The sequence below is a fragment of the Entelurus aequoreus genome, linkage group LG03, assembly GCF_033978785.1.
Source record: "Entelurus aequoreus isolate RoL-2023_Sb linkage group LG03, RoL_Eaeq_v1.1, whole genome shotgun sequence".
Classification (NCBI taxonomy): domain Eukaryota; kingdom Metazoa; phylum Chordata; class Actinopteri; order Syngnathiformes; family Syngnathidae; genus Entelurus; species Entelurus aequoreus.
In genome coordinates this window covers 64,232,104-64,255,050 of record NC_084733.1, presented here as the reverse complement: position 1 = coordinate 64,255,050, position 22,947 = coordinate 64,232,104, and the positions used below count along the sequence as shown (strand labels likewise).

Genomic DNA, 22,947 nt, shown 5'->3' with positions numbered 1-22,947 from the left:
CACAAATGATACACCAAGTTAAAGGAGGAGACACAAATGATACACCAAGTTAAAGGAGGAGACACAAATGATACACCAAGTTAAAGAAGGAGACAAATGACAAACAACAAGTTAAAGAACGAAAAATGAGGGATGGACCAAGTTAAAGAAGGAAACATGAAGGATGGACCAAGTTAAGAAGGATGGACCAAGTTAAAGAAGGAAACACAAAGGACGGACCAAGTTAAAGAAAACTACATAAATGATGGACCAAGTTAAAGAAGGAAACACAAAGGATGGACCAAGTTAAAGAAGGAAACACAAAGGATGGACCAAGTTAAAGAAGGAAACATGAGAGATGAACCAAGTTAAAGAAGGAAACATGAGAGATGAACCAAGTTAAAGAAGGAAACACAAAGGATGGACCTTGTTAAAGAAGGAAACATGAGAGATGAACCAAGTTAAAGAAGGAAACACAAAAGATGGACCTTGTTAAAGAAGGATGGACCAAGTTAAAAAAGGAAACCCAAACGATGGACCAAGTTAAAGAAAAATACATAAATGATGGACCAAGTTAAAGAAGAAAATACAAAGGATGGACCAAGTTAAAGAAAAACACATGAATGATGGACCAAGTTGAAGAGGGAGACATGAAGGATGGACCAAGTTAAAGGTGGATACATGAAGGATGGACCAAGTTAAAGGAGGATACATGAAGGATGGACCAAGTTAAAGGAGACAACACACACACTCTTGTATTTGTTACCTTCTTGAGACCTCCGAAAAATGCCTACCTCTTTAGGACCACCCTTTCCAGATATATAAAGATTTGTATTTACAACATTAATAATATATACGTACTATGCAAATATAAAAAAGAAAGCTTTTAGTTATTTAAAAAAACATTTTTTTGTAATTGGTTTTTAATCTTCATTATTTATTTCAAGTTTTTACAGTATGTCTCTATATCCATAGTTTTTTTTTAAATTAATTTCTTACACACACTTGTTATTACATATGTTGGCCAGAGGGGGAGTACTTCAAATTTTTACACACGCTTGTAATTTCATATGTTGACCAGAAGGGGAGCACTTTTAAAACCGACACACAAAATCCCTCCTTTTTGGGACCTCCCTCATTTTGATAGATTTTACCACCAGGGGTGCAAATGAGACATTATCTATTAGATGCAATGGTACTATTCCTTGTTGTCTCAAGAAGGGTAGAAATACAAACAAACACACACACACACACACACACACACACACACACACACACACACACACACACACACACACACACAAGAGACAACCTTACCCGACTGCCCTGGGGGGGGAATGCCCCCGCTGCCCCGCGGCAGACGTACAAAGATGGAGAGCACAGCAGCTTTGTTGCCAAAACATGGCTCCAAGGCGATGGGCTTGGGGACAGACTGTGGAGGGAGAGAGAGAAGAATCACTGCTGTAAGGATATTAGACGGGAGTGTGTGTGTGTGTGTGTGTGTGTGTGTGTGTGTGTGTGTGTGTGTGTGTGTGTGTGTGTGTGTGTGTGTGTCAGATCAAGTAGGCAATGATATGACCCAGTTTACACCTCCCATCTCTGCTGAGGTTTACCTTTACCAGCAGCTGGGACCGCCCCTCAAAGACCTGGATTATGTCTGTGCACTTCATGCAAGACCACCCTCCAAACATCCACTTAGTCTGTATACTGTACATTCCGGCCTACTTTTTTCCTACACTTTGAATTCTGCGGCTTACAAAATGGTGCGGCCAATTTATAGATTTTTGTGTTCACTGACAGCCACAATAAACATAGTTTCAAAACAACAACAACAACAGGCAAATGAATTGAGAAGGTGTTTTAGTGTTTGTGCTATGGCAACATGTTTTGGACAAATTTGTGTTCTTCCATTTAGTGCTTTTAAACCGGAAGTAGAGTGTCTTTCAGTCTTTTAGCCGTCTATAGCGTTTTATTTTTCATTCATCAATCCAAGTCACTTTTGTAAGTTTTACAATATAACTAAAACAATTCCTACTTACTAAACCGTCCCATGTGTGACGTCTGTAGGAGTGTTTTCAGGCATATTTGTACATGCTATCGTAAAGTGATGACGCTAGCGTTGTTAGCATTCACTAATATGCTAATAAATTAAAGTGTCTGTGTAGATATTATTAACTTCTTTTTGTATTGTTTCATTTTCATAAATTCTTCAGTAAATTCACCAAAAACGTCACAGTGGAGTTATTAAGTCTATTTAGCTGATTGGAGAGCTAGCTTGCGCAGCTAGTGGGTCCATGACGATGACTTCTGTTTTGTTTGACCAGCCATTTTACTGCCGTGTTACAGACACCGTTTGGAAACAATTAAGGTATGTAAATAAACATTTATAAAATATTCCTGTGTAAATAACTAATTTCACAACATATATATCTGTAGGTTATAGTCCGGTGCGGCTAATATATGGAAAAATATTATTTTCTTTTAAAATGTTGTGGGTGCGACTTACCTGTGTGCTCTATAGTCCAGAAAATACAATATCTACAGTGGGCAGGAAATAAACATTCGCTGATTTGTAAGTTCACCCCCTTATAAAGATATATACACTATAGTTTTACTGCAACAGAAAGACCAAATGTAAAAAACAAAACAAAAACATGAAACGTTAGATATGAATTTGGATTTTGTCAAGAGAAATAAATATTTGATCCTTTACCAGATAGCATTTCTACTTGTATGGGTTCTCCATTAATCACTCCAAGCAACGTTTGTAAGTTCCACAATATTACTAAAACAGTTCTTACTTACTAAACCGTCACGTGTGTGATGTTTGTAGGAGTATATTCATGCATCATTAGCTAATATGCTAACACGTTTACGAGTGCCTGTGTTAGAATTATTAGCTGTGAAACTGAAACATATTGTTTCAGTTTCACAAATTCCTCAGTAAATTCACCAAAACGTCACAGTGGAGTTATTGAGTCTGTTTAGCTGATTGGAGAGCTAGCTTGCACAGCTAGTGGGCCCATGACCATGACTTCTGTTTTGTTTGATCATCCGTTTTACTGCCGTGTTACAGACACCGTTTGGAAACAATTAAGGTATGTAAATAAACATTTACAAAACATTTTTGCAACGTATATGTCTGCGGCCCATAATCCGGTGAAGCTAATATATGGAAATATATAATTTTTCTTTTAAAACTTTGTGGGTGCGGCCGAGGTCTGGAAAATACGGTACTTTATTAAACATACCTAAATAACAGCGGCGGGCCGTGCGTTTCCCGCCTAGGCCTTCAGTGATGTCCAACTTCAAAGATTACCTCTCAAAATACCATCATTTATGTCACCACATGACCATTGCTGGAGAAATACTATACAGTAATACATTTACGCCCTACTGTGCATTGAACCACCTCAACAGTGTACAAAACGGGTTATTTTCTGGCGCATTTAAAAATAAATAAACCCGCATCAGCAATTAAAACATATCTTATGTGGTACTGTCAAAATTAAAATTGCAAAAAACATATTAAACGTGAAAAAATAAAGAAATCCATTATATTAGATCTCATAATTTGTAGCACCCATTCGATGCCGTGATGTCTGGTTATGTTAGGCCAGCAGAGAAGATCTTGATGGCCCTGACGGCACACCACTGCTAAATAATCGGTATTTAGTCATTTGGCCATCGATTCAGCGTCCTCCACTTTCAAATGGTGATGCATTAAACAATTTTTCGCACCTCTAATCCCAACTGTCAAACATGAATTGAGAGAAAGAAAGAACATTTTGCTTTGAGGTTGTTGTTCTTTCTACACACCAAGTACCAAGTCACTTTTTACTTTGGATCAAATACTCCAAATACAAATGTACAACTTGACAAAAGGAGCAGGGGGTCAAATACTTATGTTCCCTACTGTCGCCTTTTTCACACACAGATCCTTTTTGTGTTGTTTTATCTCCTGTCGCCGGTTATTGTCGTTGTTTGATGGTCATTTCCTGGTGTTAGATAGCTTCACGACACTTGGTCCACATGTACAGTATGTGTGCAGACCCCCCCCGGGAGCTGACAGGGGGCTAAAAGGGTTCAGACGGAGACAAATGGTAGAAACGACTCGTCCGCTGGAAACCCAGTAGTCACACACACAGATTTTCCATGCTGACAAGGTTACATTTTAACGATAAATCACCACTCGAGGTCGCTCCAGACCATCAGAAGCGGCGACCCATATGCACTTTGCACTTTAAGAGGCCTCCTAAATTGTGTTTTTTTAAAGAGCAAGTTTGTTAAAACATGTTTATGTACTGTTCTGTTTAGACCAGTTGACCTGCCGTCTCTATGCAAGGATCATTTCTGGAGAGGTACCAGTCTGGAATATCGCTAGCTGTTCCTAGTCGTGACTCTTCAATGCATACAGTCGCGATCAAAAGTTTACATACACTTGTAAAGAACATAATGTCATGGCTGTCTTGAGTTTCCAATACTTTCTACAACTCTTATTTTTTTGTAATAGAGTGATTGGAGCACATACTTGTTGGTCACAAAAAACATTCATGAAGTTTGGTTCTTTTATGAATTTATTATGAGTCTACTGAAAATGTGACCAAATCTGCTGGGTCAAAAGTATACATACAGCAATGTTAATATTTGGTTACATGTCCCTTGGCAAGTTTCACTGCAATAAGGTGCTTTTGGTAGCCACCCACAAGCTTCTGGTTGAATTTTTGACCACTCCTCTTGACAAAATTGGTGAAATTCAGCTAAATGTGTTGGTTTTCTGACATAAACTTGTTTCTTCAGCATTGTCCACACGTTTAAGTCAGGACTTTGGGAAGGCCATTCTAAAACCTTAATTCTAGCCTGATTTAGTCATTCCTTTACCACTTTTGACATGTGTTTAGGGTCATTGTCCTGTTGGAACACCCAACTGCGCCCAAGAACCAACCTTCGGGCTGACGATTTTAGGTTGTCCTGAAGAATTTGGAGGTAATCCTCCTTTTTCATTGTCCCATTTAAAGCACCAGTTCCATTGGCAGTAAAACAGGTCCAGAGCATAATACTACCACCACCATGCTTGACGGTAGGCATGGTGTTCCTGGGATTAAAGGCCTTACCTTTTCTCCTCCAAACATATTGCTGGGTATTGTGTCCAAACGGCTACATTTTTGTATCATCTGACATCACATGGACAAAGATAAGACCCTCTGGAAGAAAGTTCTGTGGTCAGATGAAACAAAAATTTTGCTGTTTGGCCACAATACTCAGCAATATGTTTCAGCACCCCCCACGACCCCAAAAGGGACAAGTGGTAGAAAATGGATGGATGGATGGATGTTTGGAGGAGAAAAGGTGAGGCCTTTAATCCCAGGAAAACCATGCCCAGCGTCAAGCATGGTGGTGGTAGTATTATGCTCTGGGCCTGTTTTACTGCCAATGGAACTGGTGCTTTAAATGGGACAATGAAAAAGGAGGATTACCTCCAAATTCTTCAGGGCAACCTAAAATCATCGGCCCGGAGGTTGGGTCTTGTGACCAACAAGTATGTGCTCCAATCACTCTATCACAAAAAAATAAGAGTCATAGAAAGTATTGGAAACTCAAGACAGCCATGACATTATGTTCTTTACAAGTGTATGTAAACTTTTGATCGCGACTGGATCTCGGTCTACATGGAAGAAGATCCCCCTAAAACCATCTGCTGGACTCTTAAAGGAACCATTAAATGCCCGTACCCACTCGGCATCCATTGCGTTTTTTCAGTCTGGACATTTAAAGTTTGTTCCTTGCCCGGATGTGGGTTCAGATCAGGGCATGTCATCATGGTTTGTAAAGTCCTTTGAGGTGCTTGTGATTAATATAGAAATACATTTTCATTGATTGTTTAACAAATGTTTTAAAAAAATGCCATCTTATTTTATGTTTTATCTTATTGCTGTAAAAGACTTCATACTTTGTTTACTTCCTGTGGCTGTCCAAATACTTTTGTCTAAATGAAACATAAACCCGTAATAAACAGAAAATATATATTTTTTCTTTATAGAAAATAAAATGTTTTTTATTCATCTTACTTGTTAAGAACACTCGTTGCCTGTTTGAATCAAGATCCAATAAAACAAACATGAAGCGTGTTCCTTAACATTATTTTATTTTTCAGTTTGAAGGTTAGCGGTCAGAACTTTTTTCCTTTCTCCCCCCACAAAATAACAGTTTGACTCTGAAAAACTATTTCGGCCTCATTGACTCCCATTATACCGTAAATTCCGGACTATTAACCGCTACTTTTTTCTTACACTTTGAACCCTGCGGCTTTCAAGACGGTGCAGCTAATTTATGGATTTAAAAAAAAAATAAAATAAAATAAAAAACTAACAACCCAATACACCTGGAAAGTGTTTTATTCTTTGTGCTACGGCGCCATCTTACGGACGAGGTGTCTTCCGCCCACGCATAGCGTTTCTACTCGTATGGATTCTTCATTCATCCCTCCAAGCAACGTTTGTAAATTTTACAATATAACCAAGACAGTTTAAACACACTAAACCATCACATGTGTGATGTCTGTAGGAGTGTTTTCATGCATATTTGTACTTGCTAGCGTCCATTAGCATGAGCTAATATGCCATATTTGTACGTGCTAGCGTCGTTAGCATGAGCTAATATGCCAACACGTTTACGAGGGTCTGTGTTAGTATTTTATAACTTACAAACGCATTATTTTTGTATAGTTTCAGTTTCACAAATTCCTCAGTAGATTCACCAAAACGTCACTATGGATTTATTGAGTCCGTTTAGCTGATTTAGCAGCTACGTTGCTACGATGACTCCTGTTTTGTTTAATCAGTCACTTTACTGCCGTGTTACAGACACCGTTTGAAAACAATTAAGGTTTGTAAATAAGTCATTTTACAACGTTTATATATGCGGCTTATAGTCCGGTGCGGCTAATATATGGACATATTTATTTTTCTTCCAAAATTTAGTGGGTGCGGCTTATATCCCGGTGCGCTCTATAGTCCAGGAAATAGGGTAACTGTTATTTTTAACAGACTGCAATCCTAGTATATTACTATCCTTTTTTTTGCCAATTCGGGATGTAATGATAAATGGTGATAATGATAACCCAATGATCGGCATTAAATTTAAATGATCAAAAAAACGGGATTGATAACCTCACTTTGATAAATATATGGACCAATTGCAACGTTAGCTTTTTAGCTAGCTTAACTGCTAACATGAAGACAAAAGACGTCTTTCTCCATTAAGAAACGCCATAGTCTAATCTAAACCTGTATAAACGCTAAAATACTCACACTGAACAAATCATTGTTCTATACTACACTCAAGATGTCTTTGACAGGTAGTGAACTCGCATGACGTCACATACACTGGAAGTAAAGCAGAGTGAACACCCAATTTGCATTTATTTAAAAAAAATAACTTCTCTAACGAACATATTAAAAGGGAATAATATGAACATATTTAAACACTCATATAAAAATATGGCTCTTCTGAAGCAGGACAATATTTCATGTTTCCTCTGCCAAGAAAGTATTTGGTGTGTTTATTTGTGTTAGTTATTTAAAAGAACTAAAACTTGGTTGAAAGCTTTCCGCGTGTGTGTAAGTACTGTTTGAGCGGATTCAACAATACCGCAATAATAATTATAACCGTAATCATTTTAGTCACAATACATGTGACATGACAGTTTTATACAGTTGAAAGGGACAAGCGTTAGAAAATGAATGGATGGGTACACCCCTATTGTTTTGTTGCAATTGCGCCCCTCAACCACCAGATGGTACACGAAAACCATAATGCATAATTCAGAGCTTTGATTAGCTTAAATGAGTCAAACTGCCATTTAACCACTGAAATTAAATTAAAATTATCCATATAAAACATGGCATGTATGTATGTATATATATATATATATATATATATATATATATATATATATATATATATATATATATATATATATATATATATATATCAGGAGATTTTAATAGAAGTATTCACATACCATGGTTTATATAGGACACAGAACGGGTAGGTACAGGCAGGCTTAAGGGCGTGGTGATTGGCTCATGTGTTACCTAGGAGGTGTTTCCTTCTGTGACGGCATGCTGATACAATCTCGCTGCGCTTGTTGAGGGATGACAGGTCTGGGCGGTATATAATAAACAGTTTCTCCTTTAAGCATAGGTTGCATCTTTTATTACCACTGTTGTAAGGTGTGCTGGATGCAATAATTTGCCATGTTATTGAATATTCAACATTATTGTCTTTGAGGTTCCAAATGTGTTTGCTGAGTTATGTAGTATTCCTTAGGCTTTGGTTTCTGAAAGAAGCCTTGTGATTGTTCACAAGGCTTCTTTCAGAAACCAAAGCCTAAGGAATACTACAGATGCAATAAAAGATGCAACCTATGCTTAAAAGAGAAACTGTTTATTATATACCGCCCAGACCTGTCATCCCCTCATGAAACAGGCCTGTAGAGATGAAGTAGTCTTGTAATTTTTTCCCCACACATACACATATATTGCGCTCTACCACGGTATCGAGCACTATTTTTTGGATAATCTAATTAAGACATATATATATATATATATATACATATATATATATATATATATATATATATATATATATATATATATACATATATATATATATACATATATATATATATATATATATATATATATACATATATATATATATATATATATATATATATATATATATATATATATATACATATATATATATATATATATATATATATATATATATATATATATATATATATTAGGAGTGTGGGGAAAAATCGATTTGAATTCGAATCGTGATTCTCACGTTGTGCGATTCAGAATCGATTCTCGTTTTTAAAAAATCGTTTTTTTAAATTTTTTTATTATTTCTATTTTTATTAATCAATCCAACAAAACAATACACAGCAATACCATAATAATGCAATCCAATTCCAAAACCAAACCCGACCCAGCAACACTCAGAACTGCAATAAACAGAGCAATTGAGAGGAGACACAAACACGACAGAACAAACCAAAAGTAGTGAAACAAAAATGAATATTATCAACAACAGTATCAATATTAGTTAAAATTTAAACATAGCAGTGATTAAAAATCCCTCATTGACATTATCATTAGACATTTATAAAAAATAAATAGTGTCACTGTTGGATTTATTATGTGTATTTGTTATGTGTATATGTATTTATGGCGGACTTACCTGGGACTTTAAGATGGGCGGGGCTACCACTGACAGGTGACCATGTACGTAGCTTTAAAAATGGCGTCATTGTTTCGTTTGTAAAAAAACTGCGTGCTTCGTCACCAGCATACCCCACTGGTAAGCTCATTTTGTTACATCCACTTTGTTAGATCAGCTGAATTATTGTTTAAATTCCATGCTTGCCTGCTTCCTTGCTTTTCTGTTTGTTGTATGTCTGCTATGTCCGCAGCGCTTGTTGTGCGGCTGACATGCTGCGTCACAACCAGGGCAAACACTCACTGTTTAGTTTTTAAACAACGTTGGCAAAATTAAAAGTAATGTGCGGTTTGAAATCTGTTGAATTAGATTGTTGTCACGTTGCGTGTGTCCGGCTGCGTTTGAGAGTTTGAAGGTTTGAGTTAAAAATACCGGCACCGGCACTTTACTTCCTGGTGTGGCTGATGGGATTTTTAGTTCTTTTGTGTAGTTCTGCTTATATGTGTAATGTGTGCCTCAAACAGAGCGCCGGTGTTTTATGTCTTTTTAGTATGTTTGTCCATGACATTATGGTGGCATTATAAATAATTCTGATTACATTTAAAACATTATATGACATAAATTAATGGTGATGATAAAATGCAATGCTAAAATTAATAAGTTAGGATAAAATCACAGTGATTGATAATATGTCATATCATGGTTGACAACATTATGGTTCAGTTGATGAATTCATGTCTATTATTTACATTATGATGATACAAGATAGATACATTCTTTTGTTACGTTCATGTTTTGATGATTCAAGATAGATACATTGTTTTATTATGTTCATGTTTTGATGATTCAAGATGGATACATTGTTTTATGTTCATGTTTACTTTTAGGTTATTACCTGCTACTGCTGCTACTGCAGCTGCTGCTGCTTCTGCTGCTACTAAATAAAACAAGCAAAAAGTGCACTGCGAGTAATTCCTTTTATGCTGAGTGACGACCCCTATTCAGAGGGCCAATACGGAAAAAACTGAACAGTAATAACCACCGGGTTGGATGAAATTGTAATTAACCTACAAATCCCCCGATGAGTTTCAAGCCTTGAAGAGAAATAAATAACTCTCCAAGCGAAACAACACTGTGTCCACCCAACCATTGACCAAAGGAGAACCACTATTTGGAGGGAAAGGACCCTGCTGGTGAAACCAAACTCCGGTCAGATAAAGGATAAGGAAAATGGACACACAGGAACTTGAGGCCCTCAGAGGAATGTGCTCTGCTGCGCAATCCTCCTTCACCAAAAGGGCCAATAAGCTTGCCTCCAGAGTCAAACTGTTAGGAGAGAGAGCCCTGATTGACGAGCTGAGGATCCTTGAAGTGGACTATGAGAGGGTCAGTGATGCAGGAGATGACTATGCTGAAGCCCTCAATGCGGTGAACAAAACCGAGGATGAAGAGGACAAGGCAAAAGAAGAAGCAGCCTGCATAGCGGAGAAGACAGCTGAGTGCCTCCGTAAATACACAGGGACCGTTGAGCTCATTCAAGAATCAATCTGGACTAAGTTCGCAGCAGATGACATCGGAGAATGTGTTTCCAGTGCAGAGACTAAGATGGACCAGGTTGAGGGCTGCAACATAAAGAAGTTACGGAGGTCTGATTTTGAGCTCACCAGACATGGCCTTAGAGAGAGGATCGATGAGCTCGAGCGAAGATGCAGGAACTGGGATGCTCTTATCTCATATGCTAACACAAAGATGCTCAAGGAGAAGGTCCGAGCTCTGTGGCGCCGAGTAAGAGACTGGGAGGATAGCTGGTGAGACCCAAGATGCACAGAGTCATCCGATGAAGATATGAATGACAAAGTCCGACAACAAAAAGAGTCTGACAGGGCGCAGGACGTGCACAACCCAGTCAGTCTCACAGAGCCTCCATTTAGCGGTCCCAGTCTCAAAGAGGAACTTCCTACAGGTAGCAGCACCCAAGCTGCTCCATCCAATCCTCTCCCAACAACCATCTCAGCTTCAGGTGCCAGAATCCAGGCACTTAGTGGACCAGTTGGTGGCAGCACTGGAACCACATCAAATGCCTCTAGCACACCGCTGATGACCCAGAGTGCTCCCCGGGGCATCCCTGACATGTATCATGGAGGTTACGGCTACAGAAATCAGTTCCCCCTCGAGAGAGTACGTCTCCCCACGTTTTCTGGTGACATAACAGATTATTACCGTTGGAAGACTGAGTGGGGAGAACTGGAGCAATTGGGGAACCCACTGAGGACGGCAGGTGTAACAAGGTTCCATCTCCTAGCTAGCCTCGGTGAGAAAGTGAAGAAGGACCTAGTCCTGTCCAGCTGCGCGTCCGCTGAGGAAATGTTCCAACGCTTGGACAACAGATATGGGAATAAGGCAAGGATTGTCCAAATGATTGCGAGTGAGGTGCAAGGCCTGCCCCCTGTAAAAGGAAATAACCCTAGGAGAGCAATTGAGCTGATCCAGACGGTGGAAAGGGCCCTAAGCAACCTTCTCATCCTGGGTGAAGAGGACGTTATGAAAAATCGTCTGGTGGCACAGTCCTTGGAGAGTAAGCTACCGAACATCCTAAAGGAGAAATGGGTGGCTTACAAGAATGTGCCCACCAATGGTTTCGCCCAACAGAACCACTTTGAGTGTCTTCTTCAATTCCTAAAGAGACAGGAGGTAAATCTTGAAGAGCTGGACCAGTTGGATATGAGCCTTCCGGAAAAGACTCCCTCTGAGAAATGCCCGATAGAAACTTCAGAGAAGAGGGCGAAGAAGGCTTTCTCCAGGGTCACTGCAGGTCAACGCGGGCCTCCAGCAAAGCCACAATCTGCATGCTCCGTCTGTGCTGACGAAACACACGCTGGAAGGCTTTTTGCTTGCAAAACGTTCAGGGATTTGGACCTGGCAAAAAGAAAGTCTCACCTAAGGACCCATGGTGTGTGCAACAGGTGCTTGAACATTCACCCCAAGGATGGCCGTTGCAACTCAGGGTTCCTCTGCAGTAAAGCGGATTGCCGGCAAGACAAGGCTCACCACTACCTGCTCTGCCCCAGGTTCGCCACTCAAAGGGACGGTGGCAGTAAAGTCCCAGTGAAAAGGCCTCTTGGCCTAACCAGCCAGCAGGAAGATTTTCTTGCAACGCTAACCCCAGAGCAGAGGACAGAGTGCAGGAAAGTCTTCTTAAACAAAACCACTACAGCAATCTGCAACAGCACTGGAAGTGTACCTAAAGAATATCCAGTGCTAATGATGCTCCTCAAGGTCACTACCAACTCTGGCAATCTCATCGGAACATTGATTGACCTTGCTTCAGATACCAATTACATCACACATACTGGAGCCAAGCGTCTCGGACTATGTGGAGAGAACATCAAATTGATTGTGCATGGAGTTGGTGGGATGCGGAGGACAATCATGGCCAGAAGATACACCCTTCGGTTGAGGGTAGGAACTCCCGAGGGAACGGTGGGAGTGCATAAGATCCTTTGCTACGGCCTGGAGAGCATCGCACAGGTCACCCAGGAAGCCACACCACATCAACTTCAAGGGTTCTTCCCTGGTGTTGCTGCTGAAGACTTGGTCTGGCCCACCAAAATCGATCTCCTCATCAGCCACAGGGAAGGTCGCCTGGTCCCACAGCCAGTCAGGAGAGAAGGGAACCTGATCCTTTGGGATGGCCCACTTGGCAAGACGGTCGCTGGGACCCACCCTGACCTCCTTAAGATGGTAGATTTAACCTTCCACCAGTCTGACACTCATGTCGCGAGGTCCATGAGAACGTCCTTGTGGACTCAAGCAATCCGAACACCGAGTTCACAAAGGAAGAGACAGTCCTCAGCAGCACCACTACAACTAACAAGGAAGTGTTAGAGTGGTTCAGGTGGGACAGCAATGGGGCAGCGTGCGACCCTCAATGTGGGGGCTGCAAATGTGGCATGTGTGCCCCAGGAGGAAAGGAGATGACCCTTGGAGAAGAAAGGGAGTTGGAAAAAATCAAGAATGGCCTCTCCTATGTTCTAGCAGACAAGCACAGCCAGTCACCCCACTGGGAAGCTGCCTACCCCTGGCGAGGAGACCCAGCCTCTCTCCCTGACAATCGCAAAGCCGTGGAGGCTACTTTCAGGAGGACGGAGTCCAGGCTGGGACGAGAGCCCGCTTGGAAAGCAGCGTATGGGGAACAAATCCATGACATGGTCAGAAGAGGTGCAGCTGTCAAGCTAACAGAAGAAGAGATGGATTCCTGGAAGGGCCCAAAGTGGTACATTAGCCACTTGGTTGCCCCGAACCCCCACTCTGCTTCCACCCCTGTGAGAATAGTGTGGAATAGCAGCCAAGAGTTTCAGGGTTGGAGCCTGAATGACCTTCTCCACAAAGGTCCAGATGTACTTAATCCAATAAAAGGAGTTCTCTTACGCTTCCGAAGCGGGCAACATGCTGCCCTGGGCGATGTACGAAAGATGTACAACTCAGTTTGGCTCAAGGATGAAGAGGTCCACCTGCATCGATTCCTGTGGAGGGATGACCCCCTGAACGAAATAGAGACGTTTGCAGTTGTCCGAGTGAACATTGGCGATAAGCCAGCAGGAAGTATTGCCCAAGTTGCAATGCGAGAGACAGCTAAACTGCCACAGTTATCATCAATGCTCAAAGAACGTAGAGTTTTAGAAAAAGACTGCTACGTCGATGACATCCTGACGTTGGACAATGATTTTGATGCTCTACGACAGACAACTGTTGGTGTGGAGAAGATCTTGAAGGCAGGAGGGTTCTCTCTAAAACCCTGGGTCTTCTCTGTCCAAAGTGGGAGGGGGGGAACCCAGAGCAGTCCCCAGCTTGGCTGTCCGAGTACGCCGAACATCCTCATCCTCCCAAATCAGATGCAAGAGGAGGACAGCAAAGCCCTCGGGGTTGGGTACGAGCCAGAGTCAGACAAGCTCTGCATCCTCGCTACAATCAACTTCTCAAAGAAGAGGGGGAAGATGAGGACTGGGGTTGACTTAAGAGAGGACGCTTGGAAGTGGGTTGAAGGAGACCTAAACATTGCCGATATCCTTACGAGGGAAGCGACTCCTGAGGAGTTGAACGAGGACTCGGAGTGGCAGAACGGGCCTGAGTTCCTCAAGTGGCCTGAAAGCAAGTGGCCGGTGAAGACTGCAAGTGAAATCGCTGCCACGGTCGCCAAAGAGAGCATCAAGAAGCTTCAAAGACGCGTATTCTCTGCCGTGGTCACAAGGCGACAGAAAAATGAGAGCGACAGCAGAATGAAGCCTCCTGAGCCTGGCGGCCCCGGGACCACTCCACCTCTGTCTATCCCACGGGTGCGGGCTGTGGCCCTTGTGCGCCTCATTGAGCCTGGGAGGTTTAGCTCCCTCGCCAGGCTGTGCGGGACTGTTGCCTGGACTCGGCGGGCAGTGGAGGCCTGGTTAGGTGGCAGCCACCAGGCCACTGCCAATGGAAATGCAAAGCCTGGTCTTACAGCTGTTGAGAGGGCAGAGGCCTTCCATTACCTTGCCCTTGAAACCCAGGACGGAGTTGAGTTCCGGGATGAAACTCTGGACCGACTCGTGGTCCGGAAAGATGAGGTCACGGGGCTCCTACTCTGCGGAGGACGAATTCAGTCCTGGAATGAAGGCAAGACTGCTATTCCTCTGGTCCCTATGCAGTCAAGATTGGCTACATTACTAGCCCAAGAGGCTCATGAGAAGAACCATGAGGGGATTGCAGCAACTCTCCTAGGTACTCGGAGAAAAGCCTGGATCATACAGGGCCGTCGAGCAGTCAGGAGAGTTATAAATGACTGCATCCACTGCCGAAAGCAAAGGGCTAGAGTATGCCAGCAAGTGATGAGTGACCTCCCACTGGAGCGCACGCAAAGGGCAGGCCCATTCGAGTACACAACCCTGGATCTATTCGGCCCCTATGAAGTCAAGGACGCAGTCATGGGGAGAGCAAGAAAGAAAGTCTGGGGAATTGTTTTCTGCTGTATGGCTTTAAGGGCAGTCCATGCTGATGTATGCGATGACCAGTCCTCAGAAAGTTTTCTGCTGGCCTACTCCCGCTTTGTTGCCCTTAGAGGGCACCCACGCAAGCTATGGTCCGACAAAGGGACGAACTTCATCGGGGCTAAACCTGCTCTGAATGAACTCCAAAACCACTTGCGCTGTCAACAAACATCATCTGTTGAGGACATTGCAGCCAAGAATGGGACAGACTGGGCATGGTGCTTCCACCCTGCCGATGCGCCTCACCGGAATGGAGCAGCAGAAGCTGCCGTACAACTGATAAAAAGAGCCCTAACAAGTTTGAAAGGAGCGACAGACTCTCTCACCTGGGGCGAGTTCCAGACTCTAATTTTTCAGGCAGCCAACCTGACAAACGAGCGCCCAATCGACGCTCGCGCCCAATCGGCGCTCGCGCCCAATCGACGCTCGCGCCCAGGAGCAAGAGGAGTTAGTCGACTACATAACTCCCTACTCTCTCATCCTCGGACGATCCTCAGTGGGAGGAGACACAGATGGACTTGATCTAGTCACCCACCCTTGGCGCAGGCTAAGGAACATCCACAATTTAGTTGACAGATTCTGGGCCAAGTGGAATGAACTAGCCGGTCCAAATCTCTTTGTCCGTGAGAAGTGGCATACAAAGGAGAGAAATGTCAAAGAGGGAGACATCGTCTGGATCGCAGACCCTAATGCTATGAGAGGACAATTCCGCTTGGGCATAGTTACAGCCACAAGACCAGACAGGCATGGAGTCGTCAGGAACGTCGATGTCAAAGTTTGTCCCGGCCTCCCAACGACGACTACTGAGAGAAAAGGCAGGACAAATCAACAACTACCGTCAACCATCATCCTGCAAAGGGATGTAAGGCGGCTGGTCGTGCTGATCCCAGCAGAGGATTCGACTCCAGCTGCGACTTCATGACGCTGTCTCCCGGGGCGACTTCAAAGTTCCAGTCACTGCCCCACCCCCTGGCCAAATCAACGCCCCAAACCCCTTTAAACTATTTGGCTGGTTGGTGTAGGCGAATCGCTGCCACCATGCCCACAGTACATATACGAAGATGAGCATCCAAACTCCATTGAAAAAAAAAAAAAAAAAAATCTTTGTAACTGAGTTATCGAACGTGTGTCACAAAGTGGGGTCTCTTGATCGTGGTGTAAGTTCCTTGGATGGGACATCAGGAACTTAAGTGGGAGGTGTTGGATTTATTATGTGTATTTGTTATGTGTATATGTATTTATGGCGGACTTACCTGGGACTTTAAGATGGGCGGGGCTACCACTGACAGGTGACCATGTACGTACCTTTAAAAATGGCGTCATTGTTTCGTTTGTAAAAAAAACAGCGTGCTTCGTCACCAGCATACCCCACTGGTAAGCTCATTTTGTTATATTCACTTTTCTTTGTTAGATCAGCTGAATTATTGTTTAAATTCCATGCTTGCCTGCTTCCTTGCTTTTCTGTTTGTTGTATGTCTGCTATGTCCGCAGCACTTGTTGTGCGGCTGACATGCTGCGTCACAACCAGGGCAAACACTCACTGTTTAGTTTTTAAACAACGTCGGCAAAATTAAAAGTAATGTGCGGTTTGAAATCTGTTGAATTAGATTGTTGTCACGTTGCGTGTGTCCGGCTGCGTTTGAGAGTTCGAAGGTTTGAGTTAAAAATACTGGCACCGGCACTTTACTTCCTGGTTTGGCTGATGGGATTTGTAGTTCTTTTGTGTAGTTCTGCTTATATGTGTAATGTGTGCCTCAAACAGAGCGCCGGTGTTTTATGTCTTTTTAGTATGCTTGTCCATGACATTATGGTGATATTATAAATAACTCTGATTACATTTAAAACATTATATGACATAAATTAATGGTGATGATAAAATGTAATGCTAAAATTAATAAGTTAGGATAAAATCACAGTGATTGATAATATGTCATATCATGGTTGACAACATTATGGTTCAGTTGATGAATTCATGTCTATTATTATTTTCACAAACCACAACGACATCTGAACCCTAGTGAAGACTTGTGTGGATTCAAGAATCTCAACCAAGTCCTACCTGTTCAGGCACAGTAAAAATAATATTTTTTTGTCTACTTGTCCAAAGTATCAAAATCAATGTCTTAAATTACTGTCTGATTCAAGGCCGTAATTAACCTAGCTCAAATATTTTTTGGGGGGGGGATATAGATATTTATAAAAGGTCATTAAACACACACAAAAAAAAAACCCACATAAAAATATAAACACTTTATATAAGTAGATAGTAGGGTTGTCCCGATACCAATATTTTGGTACCGGTACCAAAATGTATTTCGATACTTTTCTAAATAAAGGGGACCACAAAAAAATTTCATTATTGGCTTTTTTTTTTTTAACTAAAAATCTTAGGATACATTAAACATATGTTTATTATTGCAATTTTGTCCTTAAATAAAATAGTGAATATACTAGACAACTTGTCTTTTAGTAGTAAGTAAACAAACAAAGGCTCCTAATTAGTCTGCTGACGTATTCAGTAACATATTGTGTCATTTATCTACCTATTATTTTGTCAACATTGTGAGGGACAAACTGTAAACATTTATTATTAATCTACTTGTTTATTTACTGTTAATATCTGTTTAGTTTTTTTTTCCATTTTAACATGTTCTATCTACACTTCTGTTAAAATGTAATAATGACTTGTTCTTCTGTTGTTTGATACTTTACATTAGTTTTGGATGATACCACAAATGTAGGTATCGATCCGATTCCAAGTAGTTACAGAATCATACATTGGTCATATTCAAAGTCCTCATGTGTCCAGGGACATATTTCCTGAGTTTATAAACATAATATGAATTTTAAAAAGGAAAAAAGATTTTGTGATTATAAAAAATATTGATGTGATCATAGTAGTATCGACTAGATACGCTCTTGTACTTGGTATCATTACAGTGGATGTTACGTAGATCCACCCATGACTTTTGTTTACATTCAGGAACGGCATCATTAGCATTGGTGAGCTACGGTGTGTAGTGAAGCATATTTAGCTATCCCTCGTCCTGCAGTGATAATGCTACTTGTAAGAAACTTACTTTATTTGTCGCCATGGAGGCGAGGATTAGTGATTTAGAAGTAGCTAAAACACTGCAGACTGTGGATGGATGTTAGCTGCTAGCTGGCTAGCCATGTCTTAAAGCACCTCTTCCTTAGGGCGTTTCAGTGTTATATACTTCACCTTTATCTTTAGTTTTTAGGCCAAAATGCATCCATTCTCCCTTTTCTGTCTACACACTGTGTCTGCTTGTAAGTACTACGTGATTGTGCGCTGCCGAACATGCTCCTCTGCTCGTTAAATGTGACGACGCGCTGTCATGACCGTTAAAAAGAAAACAAACAAAAAATGGTGCATTTCAAACAGAGTATAGTACCGTTTTTTATTCATTAGTACCACAATACTATACTAGTACCAGTATACCGTACAACCCTAGTAGATAGAGCTAGAAGTTCCTATGAGTAGGTTTGTGTAGTCCACCTCAGGGTTGGACAACAGGTTGTTTAAACACATAGGAGCTATCCATAAAAACAGTGAAAGACTCCAAGCGCCTGTCATTCTTCAGGACAACAAAACATTTGTGCGGTAAATGAGGACCCATTCCAAAGTTTCCTTCCACGTGACGGAATACCAGGAGAATGTGGAACGGCCCCGCAGAAGACCACGTGGAGTTGCAGTATCCACTCATTCACACAGAACACGGACTCATTTCTTCACTCGCCAGTTTGCCTCGGGCTACACGCCGCTGTTCACATTGGGAACAATAACCACGAGGGCCTGCGCACACCTTTCAATTTCCAGAAGCATCCTGGCTTTTCGCTTGTTGACGTGTTCTCATTTCCACAGGTAATAAACATGAGATGCGCCCTCCAACACAAACATGAAACAAATCAATTATGTTTCCTTTCAACTGCCTCTATGAACGCTGTGATGTTCCTCACAAAAAACGTCTCGTCTTCATGGGTTTTGCAGAGTGGCACCCTCCTGTATGTCCCCCCCCCCACACACACACACTCCAACAACAACATCACAACTTATCTCCAGCAGGCAGAGCGACACAGTTAAATTAGCTCCAGTAATTAGTCTTCCCCCACACAACTGAGATGGCACGCAGAGTCTCTTTCGTCGTTAGCGACTCAACCAGACCACCTACTTCCACTGTGACAACTTCTACTTCAGTCTGGCAAAAAAAACTGCGAGATTGAGCAGAACCATGGAGAAGACCCCAATCTTTAATTGCGATAAAAAAAACTATTGACACAGTTGATCCATTGCTGATTATCAACAATTATCCAATGGAGTTGAATTGGACTGAGCGAAGAAATATGCTGTATGGTCAGCGCCCTCTTTGACTTTCGGGGTTTAGCTGGGTTTCCGTCTTTGTTGCTATGGTAACTGCTGCACAACACTTGCATAAATGTGCACATGTTTTTTCTAACAAAACCAATTTCAGGAAAATAGAAGACATTTCAAACCACTTAACAAAACAAGCGTGCAATACAAAAACAGCATAAAATATAGTGTTGGTGCAGTTAGTCCAGTTTTATTTGTATTTCCTTACAGTTGACTGTGTATTTATTTTGGTGGTCTGTTTTAATTCAAATTGAATGCATGTTGATACATTCTAGCGCTGTAAGGAACACAGCGTCAAAGCAATGCAGCGTCATATACCTAACGTATAAAATAGGATAAATTAATTTGTGTCCTCAAAATTGTACGCACAATACCCCATAACGACAATGTGAAAACGTTTTGGTTTTTCTTAATAAAAAATGTTTGCAAAATATAATAATAAAAAACTAAAGAAAAATCAGGACGCACCTGATCTTACTTTTGAGCTTCACGGCAAAGGCTGTGAATACTTATGTACATGTGATGTCTTTGTTTTTTATTTTTAATACGTTTGGGGAAAAAAAATTCACATTGTCATTGTGGGATATTGTGCGTAGAATCTTGTAAATAAATATATGAATTTATTCCATTTGGGAATAGGGCTGTAACATAACACAATGTGGAAAAAGTGAAGCGCTGTAAATTCTTTCCAGATGCACTGTATGTCTATACACAGTGCAGAGCCGCTCCTAATCCAGGCAACAAACTCCATTTCTAACAATACCATTATCACTGGATGACAAGCGATTGCTATACATTCGACATACCGGCAAGAATGAGCAGGAGACACAAAGTGACATTAACTGCTTGGCTAGCTTGAATGTAAAGTAGCGAAACAATAGATGAGTTAAAAAAACAGTTTGTTAATGTTGCTAGCTAGAAGGTAACTAACTCTGGTGATTACATATACCTACTGGTTGAGGCAATTAACACATCGAAGTATAACTTGAACCGCGTAACAGCAAGCAGCTATGCACACGATATAAGCAAGACGATTATCAAGAGTCTAGACCGGAGAAAACAAAACAACAACTAAACATTTGATAAAATTGGAAATTATGAGCTACGATGAAGTCAGCGTCTTGAAATCTAAAACCTGTTTTGAAATAGTATCCAAAAATGGTACTTTGTAATGTAAACAGGGTTTGCAAGACGCTGCAATATATATTGCAATATGGCTTCTAGGCCACATCAACCATCCCTACTTCAGATGATAAACAGACTAACTAGACCAGGGGTGCCCACACTTTTTCTGCAGGCGAGCTATTTTTCAATTGACCAAGTCAAGGGGATCTACCTCATTCATATATATAATTTATATTTATTTATTTATGAAAGAGACGTTTTTTTTCACAAGTTAAATGAGTTTAATGATAATACAAGCATTTAACATTCCTTTCTTTCATGAAGATAAGAATATAAGTTGGTGTATTACCTGATTCTGACGACTTGCATTGATTGGAATCAGACAGCAGTGCTGATAATGTCCACGTTTTTGAATAGAGGAGAAAAAAAGTCCTCCTTTCTGTCCAATACCACATGAAAGTGGTTGGCTTTTGGCATCTTATCTGTCCAGCTTCCATACTCCTATTTATACACTTTACAATAAATACATTGGTGGCAAACTCCAGAGCTTGCTAGCTTGTGCACGCTAGCTTTCTGAGACTCTTATTTTGTTAACGCAGGTAGGATGAAGTAGGGCTTTTATTGTGAAGATAAAACATAAAAATAAATAAATCAAAATCAAAATAATAAAAAATACAAATATCTGAAAATGTAATTGCTGCGAATTAGCCACTATCTTGTGGACAATGTGTGTAAATCCATTAATTATGCTTTATAAACACAGCACAGCATTTACCTATACGACCCAATCCAAACAACCTGTCAGGCCTGCTACTGACAGTCGGTCTTTAGAGTTTTGACAACAGGTACGGTGCGAGAGTCTGTTGAAATAAAAAGTATTTCTCGCCTTCCTGTCGGTCATTTTTTCTTATTAATGATCTCGCAGCACCCAGCGTCATCTCACAAGACCCTTGGGTGCCGTGAATGTCCATCAAGTGACGAAAGTGACTATTTTTTAGGTCTATTTTTTCAATGCCTGGCTGGCGATCGACCGACACACCCTCCGCCATCGACCGGTCGCTCGCGATCGACGTAATGGGCCTCCCAAACTAGACTCTGACATTAATAATAATAGTGGTTGTTTGTTTTTGAGTGAACTTTTAGAATTAATCTGAAGTTTGTCATGCAGTTATAGAAGAAATACTGAAACATTCAAAAGTTTACATAGTCAAATTAGGTTAATCTACAAGGGTTATAATGCATTTTATTGATGGAATTTCACCAAAAAGCTGAAGATTCCTCAGTTTTTTTTTTGGAGTAGTTTATGTCACAAATAACGGTAATGGGCCATACTCGTTCGAAAACCAACCCTTTCCCGTTCCAACTAGGAACAGTATTCATTAGTATCGTTCCTGTCGCTAAAACCCACTTAACGAGTAGTTTTATTTACGCTTACAGAGAGAATCCATGAGTGGGAGCAAGGATTGTTTGTGTTTTGTGGTCATTTTCCGGGTGTCTTGAACGGACTAATGGAATTTGCAGGATTTCCCGTGGCAAAAATTGTTGGTTTTTTTTACAATTTTGTTTTTGAAAACCAAGGTACTACTGTTCTAGTGCAGTAATAGTTAGTCCCTGATTCTAAAGACACATTATTTATTGAAGTGTAGATTAATAAAAGGCTGGTAATCAAATTAGAAGGGGAATCATGAGGAATTTGGAAATCTATTCCCAAGTGGTAAAATCATGGCATGATAACTTAAAAATAAAGACAACTTTGGATTGTTTTCTTTGTTTAAGAATTCTGAAAATGCACAAATCATATTTTTTCTGTGTGCTTCATAGTATTCTATCTTCATCTGTTGTTACTTATACTTTCTGAGAAAATGACGTGATAATGTTCATCATTCAAATAGGTGGAATTGAGTCTGGCAGAGTTTTAAAATGCTTGCAATGGTGTTCAACCTTTAATCTATCAGAATATGAAATGATTAATAATTACAAGATGTTATTAATGGAATTTACTAATTTTCCTCAATTGATGTTTATTCTGTACATGTGTAGCATCATCTACAACAGACCTTGTGAGTTTGGACACGTTTCAGTAATCACACATGAAATTAGAAGGGGATACATATTTCAGTATATGTATATGCGAAACACGAAATGTAGAGATTTTTAAAAGCAGTTTTTGTGTCGAAATGACCAACAACATCTTTGACA

General features: G+C 40.8%; 1 protein-coding gene across 1 annotated transcript in view; it reads right to left on the bottom strand.

The window, feature by feature from the left end:
• The window catches only part of LOC133645942 (attractin-like), a 100,580-nt gene that overhangs the window by 8,008 nt on the left and 69,625 nt on the right, over window positions 1-22,947 (bottom strand). The window contains exon 6 of the mRNA XM_062040868.1: window positions 1,297-1,411. Coding sequence (XP_061896852.1) covers window positions 1,297-1,411 — 115 coding nt within the window. The remainder of the gene's footprint in view (window positions 1-1,296; window positions 1,412-22,947) is intronic.